The sequence below is a fragment of the Falco punctatus genome, assembly GCF_963210335.1.
Source record: "Falco punctatus genome assembly, chromosome: 1".
In the NCBI taxonomy this organism is placed as follows: Eukaryota; Metazoa; Chordata; class Aves; order Falconiformes; family Falconidae; genus Falco; species Falco punctatus.
In genome coordinates, this window is record NC_137580.1 from 49,469,449 (window position 1) to 49,494,610 (window position 25,162).

Here is a 25,162-nt window from a genome sequence, read left to right on the forward strand (position 1 = left end):
ATCTCACTGGACAGAGAATAAATTTCTCTGTTGTCCATGACACCTCTACTAATTCGAAGCTTGCTGTTCCTGCACTACAGCCAAAATGTTTATTCTTGTCTGACTTGTCACCCATTACAATCCTTCATCCTCTTCTGTCACCCTGTCAGCTATTTCCCGTTCCACATTTATTCTCCATAACACAGGTCTTTAACACAAGTTTCCTTTCTCAAAGCGATCTGAATTCTGATCCTACACTCAGAAACGCATTTAGCCCCTTTTCTGTTTGCCATCATTGGCAAATTACAGATATCCAGATTTCTTCAAAATATGTAAGCAGGCTCAAAATTATCTATTTGAAGGTTGCTGTTTGAAATCCTTTCTATTTTGGTAGTATGAAGTCCCAGGAACTTATTTTCAAATTTTCAGTAAATCACGTTTACTACGTTATGTTCTTGTACAAGACGATGTATGATAGGACAGTGTTTTACATAGCTTGGCATTTATTACTTCATCTTCATCCACTGTCCCATGAAAGTACTTATCCTGGCAAACTCTGACCTCTGAGCATTAAGACAGTTTAACATCATCTTGGTATTTCCTACTGTGTCTCTCACTAGTGGTGTGTATTATGTCTTTTATTAAATAAATCCCACTTCTGAGGGCCTTGAGGCTCCAGAAGAAAGGTGGCTACCTAAATTACCACTACAGATTTCACCAAGTGTAAGAACAATGGTAATCTAGGAGTTGCAACGTTGTCAAATCCAAACCACAGAGACTTTGTGCTTTTCTAGTAGACTCTTTATAATAATAATAAAAAGTTCAGCCAAGAGTAGGCTCTTGGGACTGAACCAAATTTGTATGTTCTTTGGAAAAGGGTGTGTGAAATAAATTTGTAACAAGATCTTTTATTTTAAGAAGTTCAATTACAAGTACATAAACTATTTCTAAGGGAAGATTTAAGCCTCTATAATAATGAAACAGTTTATTTGAATGGTGAGTTCTTTCAGAGACTTTTATTAGTTTGCTTTTATTCATGAAAGATGGCATTAAAGAATGAACATGATTTTAATGTACAGTAGAGTATGGACCAAATGAAAAGTAATACTTGACTGCACCCAGCAAAGAAGAGCCACCTCCCCTTAGTGGACTGAGCATTTGAAAGGAAAAAAAGTAGCATCGGGTTATTTTCAGATCTTTTCTGCTTCCCACCATTTATTCAGAGGTATTGCCTCAAGACATGGATGATTTTAAACATTGACATTCCACCACACCCCATAATATGGGTTACAGCAACTAAACATGATAGTAAAAATTCAGACGCTGGCCAAGATTTATACTCAGCTGACTGAACCTGTAGGCCTGGGGAACTCAAGGGTTGTAACATTGGTTCTTTATTCCATGAGGTGTAACAATTATCTTTGTTTTCACATATCTTCTATAGTGTTCCAATCCTCCTTCTACTGCATGAAAATAAGTTTTGCAATCACATTAAGCAAAATAAAAATAGGGCTAAAATCTTAACATGAATTGTACGTTTGCAAAAATACAAAGACAAAGGACTTCTGAGCTGGAATAAAAGATCTTGAACATAGACATATCATACCAAATCTTGGTCTGCAATCTTCCATATTTTTGTAATTTTTTGTACCCTTTCTTGCACATTTTGTACTTTTTTTTTATCTGTGAAACTTTTTCCAAGATCTTCATATAGAAATATAGCTAATGAATGCTTTAATCTTATTGGCACGCACATTCTTCAGTTACGCATTTGAGCCTCTTCACTTAAACTGTTACTGGTAATACTGGAGTGGGTTTAACAGCTTTGTTCTTTAGTCTCTGTGGCATAACTAATCAAGCCCATGAGAAAAAAATATACTACTTCTGAAGATGCAATGAAGATTGCTTTCCTGTGCTTGTTCAATGCACAGGTTTAATTTTTTCTGGAGTAGAAATGAAGTCATTAAAAGTAGTGTAGTAACACTGTATTAGGTAGACATGGAAAAACAAACAAACAAACAAGAGGATCTCCAAGTGTCATGAAACTGTTTTTGTTATGTTTGAATTCTCCAAACTACTTTGACCACAATTGGGAAAACACCGCTGAGTATCCCACACATATTATTACTTTAATAAAACACCAAATGCATATTCTGTTAGATGGTCACAAGACCATTTTAAACTGATAGACATTGATAATATATGTGCTTGCTTAATCTGAACCCTTATATTAAGCTGTTTTTCAGCTTTAAATTAAATTTTCTGAAATTACAAAAGAATGTGTGAAAATATGCCTTGATACCGCTTTTAAGAAATAAAAATCGTTTACAAATTTATTTATATTTTCCCTTAATTCAGGGGAACTGAAGGCTCAATTTCAAAATTTCCTGTCTTCCTAATGTTCAATATTAAATGCAGGATAAAATTATCCTCTCATTGATAACCCTTCGTATAGTCTGATAGACTAACTGTGCAAAGTTTCTGCATAAGATAACAAAAGAATTAAGGAAGAATCCAAGCAAAAATTGTCAAAATCACACTCCAATAAAATCAGCCAAGTGTTAGCCTCATGAAAATGCAAACAAAGCAGACTGTATCTTGGCTTAGGAATTATGGAATAGGAGAGGACTCTAATTACAGAAATATGAATCAGACAAGGATTATAGATTTTTTTCAGAAGACAAAAAGTTCCATAAGATCTTGAACTATAAGGAAAGTGAGAGACTTGTTTCAGAGCACACACTTCTGACCTTCTTCCAGAATCAGACCTCTCTAATGGGTCTTATAAACCAAATCCTGTAAAATGTGTCCTACTCTGCAGCCCTCTTTCCAGTAGAACCTCTAATATTTTGTAGAACAGTAAAGGGGAGAGGAAGGTCACTGAGAGGACAACCAAGAAAAAGGATGTGTAAGGAATATGCCAAAAAACTTCTGCATCCTGCGGAGAAGTGCTCCTCATGGTTTAGTGCAAACACAATACTAAGGAATTCTCATCAGTTTGTCTATGCCCACATAACCTGCTCCTCCAGACTCTCACACAGGAAAACAGAGCCACACACCAGAGCTGCTCAGGAGGTATCAAATGGGAGGGAGATTCAGTCAACTTGGGCCTTTATGCAGGACCTCAGCACTTTAGCTTTAATCTCCTGTGGCAAGGGAGTGTCATGTTAGATATAGACCTTTAGCCAAATCTCAAATTCTTAATTTCACCCAAATCTGGGGCTTTATTTTAATGGAGCTTAGTTGATCTATATAAACTGAGATTGTGGCGTATTGTTTAAATCAGAATTTCATGTCCAGCAACTGGGTAAAGTAAAACCTGAACTTGTGAACATGGAGGTCCAAAGGCAGCAAGCTAAATTTCTAAGTGCTCAACCTAAGTTTATATTAGATTTAACTTGTTATAAACCATATCCAGCATATTTAATACAGGATTGGTTTATCAAATTAATTTAAAAATATAAGAGAGTTCAGAAGAGATCAACAAATACATTTGGGTAATCCAAGTATAGATTTTAAAGTAAAGTTCAGAAGCACTAAACAAGCAGCTTGCAAAATTGTAGATATTTGCACATTACAAAGACCAAAATCATAGAGAAACATAGTCAGTGCACTGCTTTAAGTTCTGCCGCTTGCCAATTAAAAAACATGGTTTGGGCTGTTTAACAAAAAGCACCAGAAAATTCTGAAGCTTCTAATATGATTACTGTGAGTATGGGAGACTGGATGTGATGCAGCAGCATATTCAAAAGTAGCTCCCCTCCCATTTTTCCTTATTTTCAGCCAAGGATAAGCTTTGTTCATACTTCTCAAAGCTATTCTCTTATTTTCTGCTGGAAGTCTCATAGGTTCATTTGCTTGACCCTTGTAACAGCATGAAGCATACAGATTGCAGAGCCTGCTTACCCCTACAAGCTGCAAGTAGCTCAAGCTTGCTCATAGGCATAGAATTTTGGTAGCATGTGTCAAAACATCTTTCCTACACAAGTTGCAATTTTTTAAAAGCTTATGACAGAAATACTTTTTAATAGGAGAAAGTCCACACTTCGCTGGTAAATCAGAGAACGGGCAACCAGACTTAATTTTGTTTAAAATAAACATTGACCAATTAGTTCACTTTTCTCTAGACTCATTCTTAGAAATAGGATTGATTTTTTCCCAACATTAACTGGTATGTGGCAGATACCCAGGATCCGGCAAGGGTGATGAAAAGCCTGGCAGACCTAAACCGAAGTAAAAATGGTATCTAAAAAAGGAAAGCAATAGAGTGAATGTAATTGGCAAAAGGTACAGTAAGGATGACTTTTCTCTGATTTAATAAGAAAGCGTTATCATCTGTTCAATGGCCCAGAAAATCAGAGACATGCACAAAAAAAAAAAAAAAAAAAAAAAATCTAACAAAGTCATTCCACCCAAAAATTCCACTTATTTCTGAAAGGAGAAAAAGTATGTGAGAAACAAACACGTCCATTAAACATTAAAACCTGTTAGTAAAGGACAGATTATTAGGCTAAGATACTTGCTGACACACACCTTGATTTTCTTGAAACTTCTTGTAGTTACAGGCTTTTCAAGATTTTAAGAAACCTATATTTATCTAGAAGTGAAATAAAATGGGAAACTTTCAGAATGACTGCTATCTCAGAAAATAAAGGAAGAGCAATATTATAGTCCTATAATTATCATTACTTCATGGTGAACAACATATTTACTCAGCTGTAAGTTTGCAATGTAAGATTATTGTTATCTCTGGTATGCAGGAAGAACAGAAAAGAACTTTTATACAGTGTATAATTGACAGACCTACAGCAGAGCATAAAAGAAAAACTTTTCAGATTACTTTGTAAGCAAATTACAAGTGTTTTCTCTTGAGTTCAATTCATTGGTACAAGAATGTATGAATTTTCACTAAGTCTTCTGAGCAATAAGAGACAAAGCTTCAGGATTTAAAGAAAATTGCAGTGCGTATCACTTAAATTACCAAAGAAATAAGTACAGAATTATGCCAAAAATGAAAATTTTAGAAATAATAGTGCCTAGGGAATAGTTTCATAGATAGAGTGGATGTATTTATTTTACTGTCCTGTTTCTGTATAATTTGGATGCTTTTGCATAGTTAGTATTAATGTCAACTTTGAAAACATGAGAAAAAACATCCTGACTACATTTTACAATCATGTTTAGTAATTCAATTCTGAATTGAGAATAAAATTGCTTCAGTAAACCATAGGTTGTTCAAGGCTGAAAATAACTCCTTAAAAGGAAAATAGACTAAAAGTAATTAATTTACATTCAAATTTCAAGCAAATATGTATACTTTGCTGCATTGGCACTGAACAGCAACAATGTAACTGTATTTGGAATTATTTTACATTATTAAAAGGATATGAATCGCTAAAGAGAAATAATGGGAAAATGCAGAAATTAACTTGGGGGTTCACTACATCACTAGACGTAAGCCCCCAATTCTCCTAACATCCCCACCCACATACACACAATTATTCATGACCAAAGGCCAAAACGTACAAGAACTCCAGAAGAGACAGCAATATTTTGGTTCAAGGTCAATTTCAGTCATTTCTTCGGTTCTTGCTTGTATGTCCTAATACCCATATGCTGTTGCTTTCTGATACTGCAAAAAGTGCCCAGCTACACTGGTACTGTGCTAAATCTCCTTCTGAAGGGAGAGAAAGAAACGGGTGTGTGGCATCTCAGACACACGACTATGGCATATGTTAGAAAAGGCAGGCATCTAGAAATGTATCTGCACTTCAAGCAAATTATGAGCGGGTGGATAATGGTCCATAATTCTTGTTAAAGTCTTTCCCCAGTTTGGGAATGGATTGGCTCCTGAGAAGTTTCTTTCTCCCCCAGTTTATAACTTGACTGACAGAACACAAGTATCTTAACACCAGCCAGTGGTGTTAGATATACTTCAGGAAACGTTTGGAAAGAACCCGTGTTATTTTTAGAAAAGCAAAAATGCTCCATTTATCATACCCATTCTAACTTCCAAAAAATTAAATATTTTCCGTGCAATGGTGAAATTCCCTTCTGAACAGAATTTTCCTTTCTGTTGGCAAAGAAAGGCTACTTTGAGCAGATTTTGTACATCTGCTACATCAGGAAAAACACCTGCTGAAAATTTTCAAGTTTCCCAGCAAAATTACTCTCTAAAGTAATTCAGCATCTAAATGGCATATAAGTTTTATGATACTGTACGTCAGAATAATCTTGTTTAGTTTGCCTTTTCATGGAAAGATACAATCCGTTTAGTATGTCAGTGCACTGTTATGGCAACTTAGCCTGCCACTCAGTGATTGAAGTGCCAGATAGAGATAAACATTTTGGGAAATTAAACATCTTTTTTCTTCCCTTCATTATCTGAAATGGCAAAATGAAGGCAGAATAGCATTAGAAGCAAAATATTTAGAGGAACATCTCCTTAACACTTCAGCAGGCAATAAAACCAGGCAGGCAATTTATATTAAGTGAGAAAACAGCTAGTAACTCTGTTAATCTCATTGGTATATTTTCAGAAAAAGCACTTTGTTCTGTAGGTTATTTTTAACATCACTGCATAGAATACTATAGCAGCAGGCTCATACAAAGGAATTCATATGGAATTTCCCTTGACAAAACAAGTAGCTGTCAAGAGTTGACCATTTTAAACTAGCACCAATATTTTTCAGCACATGCCTGCCTCTAACCTCGTTTACTACGTTTCTTCTCTGCCACAGTGTTCTGTATTTACACTCCACTTTTCTTGTTACCAAATAAAGCTGTGTACTACATCAAAGCAGTGAACTTTCTCTAGGTTGTCTGTGAACAGAACTTCAAGCGTTTAAAATTAGCTTAGAATTATTATTTCAACTCTTCCTACTCCCTGCAAGTGCTCCATTGCTTTCTTGGAGCAGATTTCCTTTGCAACAGAGCACACAGATGCTTGTCTGGGGAAGATCTGTCTTTTCGCTTGTCCTGGAAAAGGGACTTGAAGACCTAGCTAGGCTTTAGGTCATCATTTTTGAAGGCATCAGTTTTAAGGGGGTTTTTATGGGTGGGGTTTCAGGGTTCTTTTTTTTTTTTTTTTTTGGTTGGTTTGTTGGTTTTTAAAGAGATAATAGATTTTAGTTGGAAAGGAAGGGTGATGGAGGAACAACGTGTTACTTTCTCAGTTTTCTGAATTCCTTTCCGAACCTTCTGGACTGGAGGCCACTGATGTAAAGCTAGAGAGTGCCACCACGTGGCTAAAGGCTCTCTCGACTGGCAAACTCTATAGCTTGGTGATCCTGCAAAAAAATGAAGTGTTAAAACCGAATGGATTACACCCTGAAAAAACCCTGCATGAAGCAGGCTTATCTTCTCTGAGGAGGCCAAAGCTGCAAAAATGGGGACATGAGAAAGCAGTGGAGCTCTTACGCTAGCAAAAAACAAGACTAATGGATACCCAACGACCAGGAATCCTGTGTGCCAGTTTCCACTCAAAAGACAATTTTATGAAGAGATGCTTAATGCAAGTCTTTCAGAGCATAGGTGATGGAGCTCAGCCTCCCTTTACTCTAAATTGAATGCCTTAACCACAAGAGGAAAGGGGTACACTCTCTTTTACAGACACCCAGAGAGTATGCAGTGTTGGGCATGTCTTTTTATCTGACCAGGAGAGACAGACAGGCCCCTAGCCTACTGAGTAGGTTATTCTGTATTTTCCTCTTCAGAAATGTGAGCTTCTACAGTTGGAGAAGAGCATGAGGGTTGAAGTCACTCCTTTCAAGAAATTAAGTATTCCACACCATGATAGCATCACTACCATTCCCTTCTCTACTGTAATCCCATTTTAAAAAGAAAGGAGTGTCACTTGGCAACGTATACGATTCCTGCATAAGAATACACCACAAATGTCTGGCACTGTATCTGACAAGGTTCTAGATATGTAGCTGTTTACAGGCCCCACTTCATACCTTCCTGGAAGTAGAACCTTGTTATTTCAAATCAAACAGAAACACCTACAGTGTCCGTGCCTGCAGAACTCTTAACAGCTCAGCAGGGCTTTTTTTTTTTGGCTCATTAAGAGTATCAAACTTTTGCTACTGACTAGCTACACAACTAGTTCTAGGTAGAAGCTCTCTGAATCTACATATGCTGCCTATGTCTTTTTTACTTATCATTCAAACATCCCACACTCTGTCTTTTCTAACAAACAGACCCTGCAGACGTATGCTTTTTATACCCTATCTGCAAGGCATCTAGACTCCATGCTGTTCTACCTTTTTGCTTCATTGAACTAGAAGAATGTTCTACCAGTTATCTAGCCAAAATTTATTATTTACATAACAGCTATGGGAAAACAAGACATTTATATCTCAAATAAACAAGCTTCCATTTATAAAGACTTGAATCAGGAAGCACACAAGGTAAGATTCATGTCACCCACCTATAAAATTCTACATTGTAGAGAGTTGACCATTCTCCGATATTAAAGAGAGTAGAACCATCTAACAGGTGCTTGCTGTAGGGAAGATGAATCCTACCACTCCTGATCGAAGGGAACAGATCTTGACAGTAAATTCCTTTAGCTCATATTTAGTTCCTCCCAGAATGCGTAAATTCCAACTTTGCTGTTCAATTACATTGAATTTATCACAGAATTGTAAAATGATGTTGTGCTTCCTGGAGAAAAATATATGTTTAAAAGTCTAACGGATTTTTTTAAACACATTTTAAAAACCTAAAATGCCATTTATATATCCAACAGGAATACAGTTCTTTGAAATCCTATGCCTATGACTTGCACTAAGTAGGGAAACAATTCCTGTGCCATCAGAGCAAGGAGGGAAGTCAGGTACTGCTTTTTCAAAAGCTGGATACATTTTTGTATGCTGTTCAACTGGCTTGAAGGGAATGGCCAAGAAATTTAGTGTGTTATATGTTGTCCAAGCACAATTTAACATTAATGGATGAATTAATCATAAGGAACTGGATTGCTATGAAAGCAAAAATTACGTGGAATCAAGGCAACAAAATGAAGTAGCAATACAAGAAAAAAAAGATAGGTCTTATCAGCAGAATTGAATTCCAGATTAGGAACTGCAGCTTCCCTTACCAGAATACAAAGAGGCTGCCTGTGATTACAGCAATCAGAACCAGAGAGAGGTTATAAATTTATCTAGTCTGAAAGCCAAATGAGATGGAAAAATAGACTGCCAAGCACTGAAAAGCAAGTTAATGAACAGAGAGCAACGTCTACAAATTTCCCAGCTCTGCAGAGATCATGCAGGACTTATGTTGAGTTTTTTGATCAAAATAAGGAAGAGGATACGGAATTATTGATTTCCCATACTAGGGGGGCAATACGACACCAATCTGAATCTGAGCCTTCAAAGTAGATTCCCAAGACACCTGAACAGTGAAACTTTCAACTTTAATGCTTAGTTACAGTCTGATTGTGAGTGTCCAAAACCAAACAAGCACAACCCAAAATTGTCTGTGGAATTGCTTTGAGCAGTACACACATTTCTACAATCAAGGCATTAGAAGTCTGATTCACTAACCAACATAAAACTTCATTTTTTAAACGCAAAGTGCCAAGATATATTTAATAATGCTGCATATTTACAAGCAAGGCACTATCATGTTCATTATTTTTACCTATGTAATCCTCAGCATGAAATTGAACACGCATAAATTCTCTTTACACCATTAAGAGAAAACAAAAAAGCAAAGCTTACTGTGTAAGGAGCCTTCTAGAAATATAAAATAAGACTTGTTTAAGCTCGAAGGTATAGGGCTGAAGCCTCACTTCACTTTCTGGACCTTTGAGCCAAGTACAGGACTGTGAAGTTACCTTGTCTACCTAAAGTCAAATCTCTTCACGGTAATTGAGAGGTCACGATTATCACGATAGTGGCAACTATCTGTTATATAGACCAGTGCTTACAACACACAGAGGAAGATTTACTTCCCACCTCTCTGGAGAGCATCCTAAGTGTCAGTCTATCTTGATGATAGATAACTATCCTCTTTTCCTGTAGGGAATGTAAAAAGCTAATGAAGAATTCATAAGGTCAAAAAGATGACAGATGTCAGATACCCGAGTATAAATATGGAAAGTGTTCAAAATGTGCTGTGAATGACAGATTTTAGAGGGAAAAAAAAAAAAAAAAAAAAAAAAGATTCTTAGACAAAGAACCAAAGCAATGAGATTACATATATACACAGACCAGAAAAAAGTTTGGTTTTTGCACCTTTCCCCAGGTTTGGCAGTTTAAGCAAATAAAATTAGTATGTAGCAAACAGCTTCTAGCTGGTTTCTGACACTGTGTGCACATCTTCCAAAGACTCTTCCCTATTTCCATTCTTTGTAATGTCTCTTAAAAAAAAATAAGCAGTTTCTGCATGAAGTTCTTACAGAAAATGAAAAGGCATAATTTCAAAATGTATCTGATTATTTAATCACAATATTATCAGACTTTTACAGACATTGGCATTTCTTCTCAAAATATACAGCATGATCTAATATGTCATTTCCACCATAGCTTTGGTATGAAAGTGTTTAGAGGAGCAAAGATTTAGAACTATCAAAATTAACAATTTAGAATTTTCGCAACTAAAGTGAAGTAGTACATTTTTCTGAACATAATGTAGTTACATGCAAGACAGTAGGAAATGCTGTAAAATTATTGCAGAGAACTGACAGTTCTGAAAAGAGTCAGTTAAAAACAGATAATTTGTCTTTGGAAAGAGGGACTTCACATGACCACTGAAATGCACAAAATTACAGCTTACATGTTACTAGAGACTTCAGTTTTGGAAACCAGTTAGTTATTACAACATGTACAGAAGTATTTTCAGGAATTAGAAGATAAATCTTAACTACTGGCTGTAAGTGCTGCAGTAGATTAATCTGATAGGAAACGAGGGGTGATGTCTGGGGAACTGGATCAAACCAGCTCTTGAATACCCCACCTAATGTGCTTGTGCAAGTGTATTTACTTGATGTCATGAAAGTAGTAGAGCTAGGTTATACAAGAGCTAGTTCATGCAAAGAAAGCCACAATTCATATGGAATGTTATTTCCTCTAAAACACTTCATTAAATGTTTTTCATTGCATCTATGCATTGATGATTTTCCAGTATCCAGCTAGGCAGAAACAGATAGCAAAGAAAAAAATATTTTAAATAAAGACTGTTGGGATTTGGGTTTAGTTCATAGGCTGATCAAGACTGTATATATTGGAGAAAATAAAACGTTTTTCATGGTCATACAAACTGGTAATTTAGTCTGGGATGCTGGCTCTGGCTTACAGCACATGCATAAGGAGACATGAATGCATTCTGCATCCTCCTACAAAGCCAGTGCAGTATTTTCCTAGATACTTATATAATTGTTAGACTGCATTTGCCAAATATACTTATGGACTCTTATAACACTGATCAGGAGCTAGATTTATCCTCCTAATCTTCAGTTCTGTTGCAAAGGCTCTTGCCTTTTGATAGAAAAAGAGAGACATTTCCCGATCCACAAGGAAGTTATGGTAGATTATTGCAAGTCTTGTGTAAATCTTCAGTTGAGCTTTTTTATTGCCCAGGTCCATGGCAGCAGCAAGTGCCAAATGGTAATAGCCTGCTGCATCAAAGGGATCCTGAAATAAGAGACACAAAGATAGTACCCTCTGTAGTATAACTGGTGGAAAAGAACATGCAAGCTCAGTTTATTAGGTATCAAATGAGAATATTGTAGATTCTGAACTTCCTACTTTATTATTTACGTTCTAAATGCGTAAACCCAAGATGTGGTAAAACCTATGAAACATTACTCTGTGTAATTATTTTCTGCAGTCATTTTTAGTATTTCTTACCTTAAGGTCATAGAATATAATGTCTCCTAAGATCAAGTACACCTTGACGTAATACAGTGTTTCCTCCTCAAACTCCAGAGGAGAGGAACAAAGGGACAAGGCCTTTAAATAAAAGTGTTCAGCTAGTTCACAGTGACCCAAATGATGATGGATGGCAGCCAGCCGATGATAAGCTATTCGTTCATTTAGCTGATTTCCTAATGAGATAATATATGTCAGGATAAAACCAAAGAGATAAAATAGGCAAATTGTCTCAAATCAGAATACATCTATACTATTTTTTTAATTTTATTTCTATATGGTATTTACTGAACTTTTATTGAATAAAACTAATTTTGCTAAAGAGATACATGGCCAAAACCTGCCCTTAAAGAAAAATCCCACAGAATTCCTGGATTTCCTGCCATAGGTTTTCAGGGTGTCTGGGATTTTCTTAAGAAATAACTACATTTGTCTCTCATATATAGATATATACCCTTCACTAGTTACAAAGACCATAAATTATTATGAAAGTAATGAAAGAAATAAAGCTAATGGGATTAAAGACTCCCTTGCCAGTACATACTTTACATCAAAAGTTATGACAAAAAATGATTTTCAGACTGATCAGTGACCTGTCTGTGGTCGTATGGAGGGGTGAGATGGTTCCCAATCAGCTGAACAGCTCCCAAACTCAAAGAATAGTCATTTTTTAAACCATCTCTCTCATTTTTGATTACTTCATCCTAGGTCTATTCACTAGCAAGGCTATGAGCAAATCTGAAAGTATGACACTCAAAAGCCTCTTGGGACAATAGTACTCATCAGTATTACATCTGAGTTATTAGAAGCACACTCAGTTTGGACTTGGAATTCCAAGTTTAATTCTGTGCTCTACCAAAGGTTTTTCCGTATGAACTTGGAGTTAGAAGAGGCAGTAATAAACTTGTTCATTCTTGAACAGAGGCAAAAATAGCAATGACAGTATTGCTATGAAACCCTGACAAGAAATCTGACTGAACTCAAAGGAAGACAACTTTTTAGACCTCTGCTGTATTTTAGAAAGCAGTCATATTCCACTATAATTCAGGTTGGTTTTACCTAATTTTACACTGAGCATGAGAGATGCTTTTGCATATTCCAGGCTTTCCTCATAAATTTTCAGATTCACCAGCAGTTCCACCAGTTTATTGCATAATCTGAGTTCAGTGTTTTTGTTCCCAGTCTGAATGGCAAGTGGAAGAGCCCTGTCCTGAAATGCAAAACACCATCTTAGGCTGAACCCCAACAGGCACATTGACAGGTTTCCATTCATGTTATGTCAAGCAATTTCAGGTTTCATTTTGCACCTTGCTTATAACATATCTTACACACAATAGATACCGCCTGTTTCAACTCCTAACACCATGATAAAGTACTCAGCTCCAATAGGTTATAAACTGCTGAGAGGTTCACCTTTTGGTTCAGCATTTGTAGAATACCTGCTACAGTAAGAAGGTACATAACTATCAATGAAGTAGAAAAACTGCACAAACCCTGTAGAAAGTCACTGCTTTCTCCTTTTCCCAAGTGCCATTGAAAAATATGTCTCCAGCAGCTTCAAACAATTCCATTCCTAACTTTGGATCTCCTGTGTAAAGAGCAGCATCCTGAGCAACCTGAAAAGAACACAAGGAACGGGGAAAGAAAGAATATAAATCTTGGTTACTTCTTAGTAAAAAAAAAAAAATCATAAGCATTAGCAATTGAAAAAAAAAAATCATCTTATTAAGGCCTCTCTTATCATTATAAGATGGGAAAGGCTGTAGTTGATGGGCCCATGCTCTGTTTTTTGGTACCCTCTTTTCGAGCAAGCCAGTGGCAGCTACCAAAGAAGTAACAACCTGGGCACACATAGTATTACAGTTCTCCCTTTTTCTAGCAGTAATATCCTGCTACCTTTGTCAGTACATGGCACCCTAAAAACACAGCGTATTTGATACCTGCTATGTTAAATTTGAATTAGAGCAAACATCATATAAATAAATTCCAATTGCAAGTTAGATATTACTAACAGTGCAGACTTAAAAGCCTGTGAATTCTGTAAATAAATACAGCTCCGCTATCCTGTTCTTCTGAAAAAAAAAAAAAAAAAAAAAAATACAGCCCATGTTAGAAGAAAGGATTTCATGAGAGGCAGCATGCATCCTCCCCAAAGCAAGAATACAGGATACTCAGTTATTGATAGGATAAGTAGTAATGAGAAAGGGGACTTTTTACACAAAGCAAGATCGAGAATCTTGCTTTGGCTTGATGATATTTAGTTTTCAAATTGCATTCAATTAATACAAGTCCAGCTCTCAACTTAAGCACAAAAGCAGTGAACCTTTTCCACCTATTTTGGCTTCAGGCACCTAAGGACTCCATTGCATCATATTGTAGCAATGATGTTTTACATGCAAGTTAAGATATTATGACTTCCACAAATTACTGGCACAGTGGTCAACCTTTTAGTGGGCAGATTCCTGCTTTGAGACTTTCCTCATGGACAGGCACTGACTCTCTGCTCTAAATACTAAGTTCTATAGATGCACAGTATACAATACATATGCATGTCCCTGGCCTATTCTTTGTTTTGGTGGAAATAAAGCAGAGAAAATCATCCCACTTGCTAATTTGGCTTTTGTACCACCAGGTGACTGACTTGGGGGTATCAGCTAAAATGATTTAGTAAAAGAAAAAGAAATAACAGGCATATAGCACAGTCCCTTCTTGTAAACACATTTATTCCATTTTGCTGGTAAGTATTCAAAAATGTAATATAACTGAGAGAAAAATCAATCAAAGCAGCCTCATATATTGTGTGTCAGTACATTCTAAATATGAACTTGTTTCCTATGTTTTCCTGCTTTGTAGATTTTTTTAAAAAAATCTCTTAAAAACAGGTGTCTGATTATTTTATTTAGATATTATATGTTGGTACCAGTCATACACCAGCCAAGACTCAGATCTTACTATATTAGGTTCTGCATATATCCTGCCCTTCAAGGCGGCACTCTCCCTTATAATGGTAAAGAAGTATTTTTAACTCCTTAAAAAAAACCAAGAAACTAATTTCCCAAATACTTCAGTGAATGCCTAAAAACCATATAGATGACAGTCTTATCTGGGCTGCAGTGCAGCTCTGAAAACACTCCAGATCATCCAGTTGCAGCAGCGGCAAGAGCTAGATCCCCACCACAGGTCATCTTTCAATCTGTGTTAGCACAGCAGTAGAAGCTGCAGCAGGTCCTAGCTGGTTGCAGGGGGTCTGAGGTGTGCAAGCCACATGCCTCTGGTGTCAGTGTTGCAAAGCCAGCAGCAGCTTGACCTGGCTCTGTGCCATGCTATCACAGGCACAGAAGGAAAGCTTTAGGTGCTTTGGAAATGCTTCCTGAAGAAGCTACGTTGTTTTCCTGGGGATCTGGCCCACAAGCCAGCATGCTAAGATTGTTATGTGTTATCCACCAGCATATAGCATGCATATGTGGTTTGATTGCTGTGGTGCTGTAGAATTGGTAGACGATGATGAAGAAATACACAGAATAAAACAGAGCAGGCACTAAAGAAAGGTTGCCACCCAAAATCTTTCCAGAGTCAAGCAACAGATTAAGATTGAGCACCAACGGAAAATGCTGAGACTTTCGACTGTTAAGCATTACATTAAGTGGTGTTACTGTATGTTCAGAACATCAGTTAGCAAAAATATCTGGGATTGTTCTACTGAATTATTTCTACTCACTCTCTTACCAAGCCACCTGCACCATGTTGACAACATGTGCGTGCCTGTAAGTGTTGACGACATACCTGAATATAAAGATCCACAAGCTCATTCTGCCTCAGAAAATAATATATCTTTCCTGCCCGTAGCCAAGCATATGCCTCTTTCTCTTTTTTCTGGAGATCTATAAATATTCCAAGGCTTCTTTTGGTATATTCCAGAGCTGACCTGTAAGCCCTGAAACAAGGAAAACTGCTAATCACAGAGTTTCTTCAGAATTACAGATGGTTTTCTTCGTAGTCAGAAAAGCTTTATGTTAACGTAAAAAGACAATCTGTTTCTCCTATTCAAAGCACAATTATAATTTCCACAGCTGTATTACACTAGTAGCTAGCAAAGTCAGCCGCCTTCTTCCTTTTTTTGTTCAATCTGAGTTTCCTTTAGATTGTTATCACATTATATTATTTCAGGATAGTTAAGTTTAATGTGTCCTTCCCCTGCCTCAGGGTAGCAACAGGTGTAAAAACTCTTTCCTCATCTTTAGCTCTTCTATCATTTATGGCTTTTCCCTAGAAACCTCAGAAAGGAATAGCATCTGTAGGTGTTTTTTTTTTTTCCTAAGATCACCTAGGCATCTGAGAAACTAGAGCAGACTAATCAGCAGTTGTAGAAAAACTTGGGGTGGGGCAAGGGGAGGGGGGAAGAGAACAGGACATGACATAACTAGTTCTAGAAGCACCTAAATTATCATTGGGCAATGCAATCTACTTTAAGTGTAAGGGTACTGTGCTTTCAGAAGTGCAGTCATACTCTTCATTGGAAAGACCTGCCAGATTGATTGAGCTTATGCTGCATTATACCAGACACAGAAGCCCCAGACTTGGTATGTCTTTGTCTTGTGTTAGACTCCCATTACTTTGACCTGATGCATTTTCCTCCAAGCAGAAGACACAAACGTTGATATAACATATGAACTGCAGTTACGGTGAATCCTTACACTGCATTTTTAGAACACCCTGCTCAGACCTCCAAAGAGATCCAAAGCAAATGTAAAAGTAATGTGCTCCCACATATTTCACTCTATCAAGATTTCAGTTCTGTCTCAATAAAGTATCTGATCTGAGAGAAAAAGAAGTTTTTACCACTTTCTGATTCTTACAGAAATTGAAAAGACCTGTCCCTCCTTTTGTACTCATGAAAGGAAGTAAAGATCCACGGAATAAGCCTGACATTTCAGTCCTCTCTCTGCTAACAAGCTGTTAACATGAGGATAGGCAAGGTAGGCGAAATAGTTCAGCTCAGCCCAATTACTGAATGCTACTTCCATCCCTCCTACAGATTTTTTGCTTTTGCAGCAGGCAGAAGCATATAAAAATTCATAACCCAGCACAGCAGCTGGAACAGGTCAGGCTGCATCTGCTGGCCTGGCCACAGTAATTTACAATGGAAGTGGTGACACCAAGGACATCGCTGTTTTCATTACTTCATCATAGACACATATCATTACTCAGGGCTATTAAAGAACACTGTGATACTATGGTCTAATACCATATTGAGTATGTGCTATTAGCCAGTAGTCTGCTAAGGTTACACAGCCAACATCTGGGAGCCAGGCTCCTGGGACATGTAAATTCTGTGTACTACGTGCACACAGAGCCACAGCTTCTCCAACTAGTGAAATCCTTCTGCAAAATCCAAAAAGTTAAAAATATTAACTAACTCCTTTGTCTTCAGCCTCTCCAAAGGATGTTCATCAACTATGTCATTAAACAGCAGTGAACAAAGCAAAATAAATTAGGTGACATACTAGGAAGGTAGATGCTGGGACTTCAGCTCCTTAAAAGTTAAAATAAGCATCTACTCTCTTTCCACGATTGAGGATATTGTTTCCATCCTTACTGAAGGATGCTTGAAAATACCTGAATCTAAAGTGACTCCCAGAAGTGACATGCGGTAAGAAAATATTCAAAGCTGCCTTAAAAAGAACTTTTTAAGTTGTCTAGCGAAACCTGTAAGTTTCCCCAGCACCTGTTAGTTACTGTAAATTGACTTGTGCAGTCTGTTTTTTCAATAAAGCAAAACAAAAAATTGATAGTCTGAAAATAAGAAATTGCTGGAAACTAACACTAAGCAGTTTTACATAAGCACAAAGCCTATATGCAAACGTTGAAAAATGAGTTTTCCTCAAGGAGGGAAATTTACATAGAGACAATTTGATGTCTGATCTGTCATTTGGTTTCCAATAGAAAATTTTGTTTAAAAATATATAAAATAATTGCAAACAAGTCACCTGCCAGCAATAATCCTAGAGCTATAGCAGTTGTCAAGACTTGCGTAACATATAATACTTCTTAAAACATATTTACATATATTTTAAAAAAATAATTTGGCTCTTGAAGTGGTGCTAATCGCTCCTGAACATCTTGTCTCCCTTGAAAGATGATTGCTACTTGAAGACAAAAGTAGTCTCCATTAACACAGGACCCTTCAATTCTGATAAAGCATGTTGGCAAAGCAGAGAGAAAACAGAATCAGTCATATTCTGCTGTTGCACAAACTGAGATCCTTTAGCATGGCAGGACAGTTACAATCAGAATAAAAGTGGAGTCATTCAGCGTGTCTTACCTTTCTGTTCCTAAAGACAAATACAGCTGACTAATGGTTTCCAAAATTTGTCCCTCCAGAACTTTGTTGGACATCTTTCTAGCTAAAGATAGTTGATATTCATTGTAGATGACACACTGAGCCTCATCAGGAACAACTGTACTGTAGAACTGACACAGCAGTTTGATTGCTTGTAGCTGACCTAGGATTTGAAATACTAACATGAATCTCTATTTTGAAATGAAAGTTAAGTTAGTTTTAAAATAATTCATTCTTACTGTTTCATAAATCACAGTACAGTCTATGAATAACAATATAAGTCATAACAAGGAGACTCCACGGCCAGTTTCTTTGCAAGCAAAGTTAAAAAAGGCTACAGGTTACTTCAAACTTATCTCCTAAGTAAAATAATAAAACAGACACCTTACCTGTATGTATAAGCTGCTTTAATCATGGCAGAAAGAATAAATAAAGCATGGGTCTTCTAAATACAACTGTTTTATGCAAAAGTAATCCAGATTGCTGATCTTTTTCATACCTTTAAATCTGAGTCTGGTGCTGTCTGTACTACTGATAATATCGTAACTACTGTAAATATTATTGAACATAGAAATCTCTGAACTTTTTACTAATTAAGTTATCTAGGGTTTTTTTAACATTTTGTTTTCTTTATTGTTTCTGACAAACCTAAGTAGCACCAGAAGAGCAAGCCAACATTTATTTGTTTCTCCACCATTATGGGACAGAGGAAAGCTTTCAATCACTTCAATAGCTGTCACATAACTGGACATAAAATGTTGTTTAAGGAACAACAATAATATACCTATAAAACAAACATTCCTAAAGGGTACATTTCCTAACTTTGAGAAAAAAAATACTTACTTTCCAGATGACTTGTTTCCATTGCAACTAAAAAAGCCCATTCATAATAAAACCTTCCTTTTTCTCTTTGAGTTCCACCTACATAGTAACATCCCAGCTGAAGGAGGACTTGGATAAAGTCTTGGCCACAATCCATACTTGGAAGTTTTGAGAATAGCTTCACTGCCCTGATATAATAATGTTCTGCCAGCTTGCTGGCTGCTGCATGCAAGCAGAGTGCCCCAAAATTAGCCAGGGCTATAGCTTGGTTATGAGCTTTATCAGTCTCTTCGGAGAGACGCAGTGCTTTGTAGTAGCTTTCAGCAGCTTCTTTTGTATTGTTTGTTCTTTTCAAAGCAATAGCAAGCATATTATAAGCAACCCCTAGGTGTTGAGAATTGCTCCATGAAGACTCTACAACAGCATTTAAAACATCTAAAGCCACATCATATTGCCTATAAAGAATGTATAGCCAAGCAAGTGAGACCAAATAGTTAATAATTTCCTCTGGCTTAGCAGAAACGAAGTCCAGTGCTTTCATCATGTAAACAATGGCTTTTCCATACCGTTTGTGATGACTGTATAGCTTTGCTAAGCTAAGATAGATAGTGCTGCATAGTTCTTGCTGCTCATTAGTAAACACAGAGGAAAGTGCTTGTATGAGGTAAGGTGCAATTTGGGATGGGAGTATTTGTCTGAGTTTTCTCAGGCCACAGAGCTTGGGAGCATTTTTGATGACTAAATCAATCCTTTTCAAGGAATCCATTAAAGTATTGGAGCTCTGAGAAGAGGCAACCTTTATGCAACTTAATACAATGTGTGGCAAACACTTTTCATTGTAGGACTCCGCTAGTTTGAAGTAACAGTTGTTTGATAAGTTGTTTTGTAAACCCAAGTCATTCAGCAACAGTTGAAACCTTTCCAAGAATGGTAGTGCCTCTTCATGCTGTTTGTGCACATTGTAATGTTTTGCCAGTAGAAAGCATGCCCTTGCTTCTGCATGTTTGTTCTGGCTCAGAATTGTCCTTTTCAGAGCATATTTTAGAATATCTGACTCCAGGTCAGCACTGCAAATGTAGTTGGGAATTCCCATGAGAAGAGATGTAGCCTTGTCAAAAACATGAGCACATTTTTCTTTGTTCTTTTGTGTCAAGTAGATGACTGTTAGATTTGTATAAAGAGCAATTATAAAGTACAAATCACTAAATCCTCCAGCTACTGCTCTCAATGCTTCCTCAAAATACACCCGAGCTTGGGAAAATTTCAGCTTTTTGACACTGAGCCTGCCTAAGAGAAAGCATATCCTTGCCAGTGCCCAGGACATACCTGCCTTTTTTGCTGCTTCTCTTGCTAACCTGAAAAAACTAACCAGTTCTTCTTCTTCTGAAAACCCATAAAACATGCTATTGATAAATGGATAAGAGAAATCATACAGGCTTTTGAAGTTTTTCTCATACTCTTTCCTATTTAAGAAGAGTAACAATGACTCCAAGATGTCAGATGCTTGGACATCATCTTGACATATTTGGAAGCAAGGTCCTTCGGGTGGAGGAAAGAGTTCCTTATTTGGAGAGCCAGCAGAATCCTCTCCTTCAGTAGTTGCCTCTTCTGCTTCAGTGGCCTCCAAATTCTTGAAGTTCTTCAGGAATTCTTCTATCTTGCCGTTCTTGCTAGTGGATCCTGTGTTAGAATGTGAACGTGGAATTTCTGAAATTCAAAAATAAATTACAGATCACAACTTCACTTGTGCATACACACAAAGATCTTTAATAGACTAACAAAAACATTTATCAGTAGAAGATGCTGTTAAAAAAAACATGATATACATATACTGCAGTTTCTTAGTATGTCTAGGAGACAAGCCAAAGGTGGAGAAAGAGGAAGATCAAGAAGGATCAGAGAGGAACAAGTGTGGGAAACTTGGAGGAGTGGGGATAAATGGACCTTGCCACATGTAAGCAGGCTGCCAATCAGTACACCTGCTTAGTCAGGCTGTATGCCTAATCCATCGCTAATCCAAATGAAGTCCAATGTTAATTCAAATTGCTTTGTGTCTGAGTGTATACTCAAAAAGTATATTCTGAGTGTATATTCTCTATTCTCTCTGTGTATATATGACCAAAAGAAAACTGTCAATGAATTACAATTCAGACTAGCTGGAAAGCAGAAGACCAGGATCTGGAAGGACCCAATGTCTGAACTGCAAGCTGGATAAAGAGCCCAAGGATGGGACATGGATATTGGATGGTTTTAAGGTCTAAGGGAACCGTGAATTTGAGTAAGGGTATGCCTATATCCTGATAGACAGCTAAGGCAGGTTGCTGGGGGATGGGAGATGAGTAACTGAGTTAGAGGTGTTGAAGTCTTACATGGGTGCTGGGAGAGTGCCTGCAAAGGTCATGTTCTCCTGTTCACATTACGTCTGTATGGCCAGCCATGCCTGTGTAATATGTCACAAGATTTCTTCTTTCAAATACCAACCCTTATTCTCTGCTAGCACAGACTAACATTCTCAAAATTATCAAGTTTTTCATGAATGATGTAGTCATTGATTTAAATTATCCTAGTACTGACAACATTGAATATCTTACAAGTATAAAAAAAGACAGACATGCCGTCATTTCTATAGTCTTCCCGCTGATATCCAGCCAATATAATAGGGCAGGGACTAGGCATATATTTTGCCATCACAGTCAGTGTAAAGCTTACAGCTGCATATCAACAGGTACTTATTGAAGTTGCAGATTTAGAGCTCAGTTTTCTTAGAATCTCATTTCTGAAACTGTTCAGCAGAATCATAAATATAAAATCTGGTATTTAGAAAAATGTAGCACAAGTAATGATAGTGACAGTTTAGCAAATAGATGTCAAAGGAAAATAATTCTGCATCCTCATCAAAATATCTCCTTTGGGAAATATATTTATGGGGTGAAGTTTTCTAGCAGATGGAAAATCTGCTGGAATTCAAAGTCAGCACTTGCCAGATGCCCCATTAACAGTATTTTGCTCTGTTAAGCAAGTAGGAGTGTTGAAGGGTGGTGGTGGGTGTGGGTGTGTCAGCAGTAAAAATAAGGCATACATTTTGCAATTGGATAGCAAGGTCTAAGACAGACATGTGATATCAGTGAAAACCCATAATGTCTTACAGCAAAATCTGGTGAGAAGGGGTTACAGCAAAACCTAGGAAAGCAAACAGTGAGAGAAGAAAGTTAGAATATGAATACACATTAGAAGAAAAGCTGGCAAAGATACCAATAATATCAGAAGTCACATTAATTTTATGTAAAAATTGTATGCATATGAGGCATTACCACATTCATGAGCTTTCTGAAATTCTGGTTCTTCTAATTGGTCTGTAAGAAAGAAAAAAGTCACATTAGTTATGGTATCTTAGTTCTTTCCCAGTTTTAAATTCCCTAAAACAAGGCTATTTTTTAGTTCAGAATTCTGTATGTCAGAAGAATTGGGTGTGTCCTAGAAATTCAGAAGAGAAGCAATTTCTAAGTCTGACCCAAAGCTAACAGATCCTAAGGACATAACTGCCTGCTGATACAATTCACTGCTTTCTACATGGCTATCATAATGCACCTACCACTGCACAGTAAGGTGGGGAGACATGCGCATAATGCAATTAGAATTAAAGCCAACCTGTTCTGCATGAGGGATGCATCACCACTGCATTAAAATATGTGGACAGTGTAGATACAATCATTCCCCACAACCCGCCCCTAAAATGAGATAAAAAGCCCTTAATATTAGTTAAATAAGTTTTAGCATCACTCACAGGGGGTGGGGGGGAGAGAATAATTATTTGGGTAGTTTGTATAGCTAAGTGTCAGACTTTTGTGGCCATTCCAATAGGACACAGATGAAAAATCCCTGTATCCATCTTTCCTTCTAAAAAAAGCTAATTTTAAGTTCTGTAGACATGACTACTATAGAAATAGCACATCCGTAGAACATTTAAGAATTACTATTTCGTGTAGAAGACATTTCTCAAAGTATTGCAGTTGTTATGCTGCATTTCAGGATTATATTCACTGTTTTTCATACACTAGGTACAATATAAGTGGTACTGAGTGTATGAAGAATGTGTCTAAAAGGAGAGGTTCACAGAACTAGGTCTGTTTAAGCTGATGGAAAGCCATTTCACTAGCCTTTAAGAATGACTTCTCACTGACTGTTTACTAGTTTCTGAATCTCTTGTCTTCAAATGTTTTCCTGACTATGGTGGACAAATGCCATATGTGTTTACAAATGCTTTAAATATCTAGCTGGGGAAGTACTCATAAGTAAATACTTCTCATTAGATGTGGATGGAAGGAATCAAAAACCCATTTACTCAGATCACACAACAAAACATCAAGTGAATATTGAAAACACTTGCTCTGGGTAAGTCATGTTATATTGATCAATTGTTCAGTTTAAGAGAAAAAAGAGGCAAAGGTAGTACCATTAGCTGGGGAAGATGTGAAAAGAAGTTGGCACTTATAAAGTTTAAAGAGGAGAGGAGATGTGGTGAAAAATGTGCAACAGGCAAAACCAGCAGTATGTCCATTACGCCCGTGAGATTGTGTTAGCACTTAACAGATGTCTGAGCTTTTTTTCCCCAGGCTTTTCATTCAAGCAAGGAAGGTGAGACGTGGAGTTGTTTTGCCCATTGACATATGTTGCATTTTCCAACTCAGGTCTGACATGCTTTAGTTATTGTTCATAAGCACACTGATTTGCAGAACTAAACTCAACCCCACACATCACCTTCTTTCAAACCGCAGCCTACAAGTCTGTCTCTTAGGATGGCACTAATAGAGATAAAACTTTGTTAGATATTTGGCAAGCATACACATCACCTCAGGACAGCCTGTGGTGGGATAAGAAATAGCTGATCCAGTTCAGCAAGATAATTCTATTACACTACCTTACACTAAGCCTGTAAAGGTGAAACCCCAATTATCCCTATTAGCTTATGTAAAGCACGAACACTTAGAAATAACAGCTCTTTCAGAGATTGTATAGCTAAAAGTATATGTTTTCTTTATATGAATAGATTTTGCTATTTTTCTATACCTTTAGAAAGTTAAATTAAGCATGAAAAGGTGTATGTTTGCATTAGCTGCCAATAATTATTATGCCACCTTTCTTAAGACTAATGAAAAGCCAGCAGTATTTGGGTGAGCATACCACCTTTTATAATGTGGTACTGACATTGAAAAGCTTGAAGGTATGTTCAGCTCAATAACAGAGTTTTTGAAACCCTGCTATTTAGTTCACTCAAAAAAAGGACAAAAGAGGATTTGTAAATGCTCTGCTGGGAAAAGTCTTGCATCAACAGGGAAGTAGCAAAGATAGCAAGATTTTTACAGCCATATCTATAATCAAACTGAATACCAAGATATTACAAGCTAGATGTAAAGGCTAGAATCAAACTGAAACAAAAAAAATATTTTTTTTAAAAAAGAGGCAGTTATAACAAGGATCTAGGAACTGCACCTGTATCTTGTGCGCTAAAAAGGAGTAAAATTCATACTTACCTATTCTGTACACAGAGCAAACATCTGTGATGGAGGTTTGTTTTAACAAATGTATCACTTCTTCTAAATTTTTTTCTTTTGAAAAAAAAGATAGCTCTTCTGCTTCAAGAAAGTCCAGATCTTGTGTTCTGACAAAGAAAGGAACAACTCTGAGGGTGTCTGAAAGCAAATTTGGCTTGAGCTCACGGCATCAGTCAAATTGAAGCCTGTTAGAGAAACTAATACAATCTTTACATTATGCTGTTGTCTTCAAAATTAGCATCAATCATTTATAAACATATGTACAAAAGGATAGTAGCTATGCTTGCAGCTAACAGTTTCTGCCATATGCAAGTAATTTTTATGTCTATGTCATGGTATAGCATTTTATGAGAGAATATATTAAAAGCAAAAAATCTAAGGACATTATGGCACTGATTTTCTAATATATGCTTCAAGTTACACATCAAATGGACCGGTGGAGAACATTCTAAGAAATCCTTGTTTCAGCATGTGAACAGTTCAGACATGTTAGTAAGAGCAGCCTATTTACATGGTGCCAAAGCATGCTGAAATGCACACTTTTTACAGGTTTCTGTCTGCATTATGAGCAATTATTTGTAAAAGGAGCCCCA

General features: G+C 36.9%; 1 protein-coding gene across 5 annotated transcripts in view; it reads right to left on the reverse strand.

Moving 5' to 3' along the window:
• Positions 1-25,162, reverse strand: part of SH3TC1 (SH3 domain and tetratricopeptide repeats 1) — a 71,617-nt gene that overhangs the window by 19,671 nt on the left and 26,784 nt on the right. For 3 of the 5 annotated variants that reach the window (XM_080373382.1, XM_080373386.1, XM_080373385.1), the window contains 9 exons: positions 24,549-24,676; positions 22,329-22,370; positions 19,039-20,724; positions 18,178-18,358; positions 15,639-15,789; positions 13,349-13,471; positions 12,915-13,065; positions 11,835-12,031; positions 10,850-11,618 (listed from right to left, as the gene is read on the reverse strand). In XM_080373382.1, coding sequence (XP_080229508.1) covers positions 11,388-11,618; positions 11,835-12,031; positions 12,915-13,065; positions 13,349-13,471; positions 15,639-15,789; positions 18,178-18,358; positions 19,039-20,724; positions 22,329-22,370; positions 24,549-24,676 — 2,890 coding nt within the window. In that variant the 3' untranslated portion in view covers positions 10,850-11,387. Of the gene's footprint in view, positions 1-6,952; positions 8,647-10,849; positions 11,619-11,834; positions 12,032-12,914; positions 13,066-13,348; positions 13,472-15,638; positions 15,790-18,177; positions 18,359-19,038; positions 20,725-22,328; positions 22,371-24,548; positions 24,677-25,162 lie in introns of those variants that run through there. The other 2 variants (XM_080373384.1, XM_080373383.1) reach the window with 2 other exon arrangements.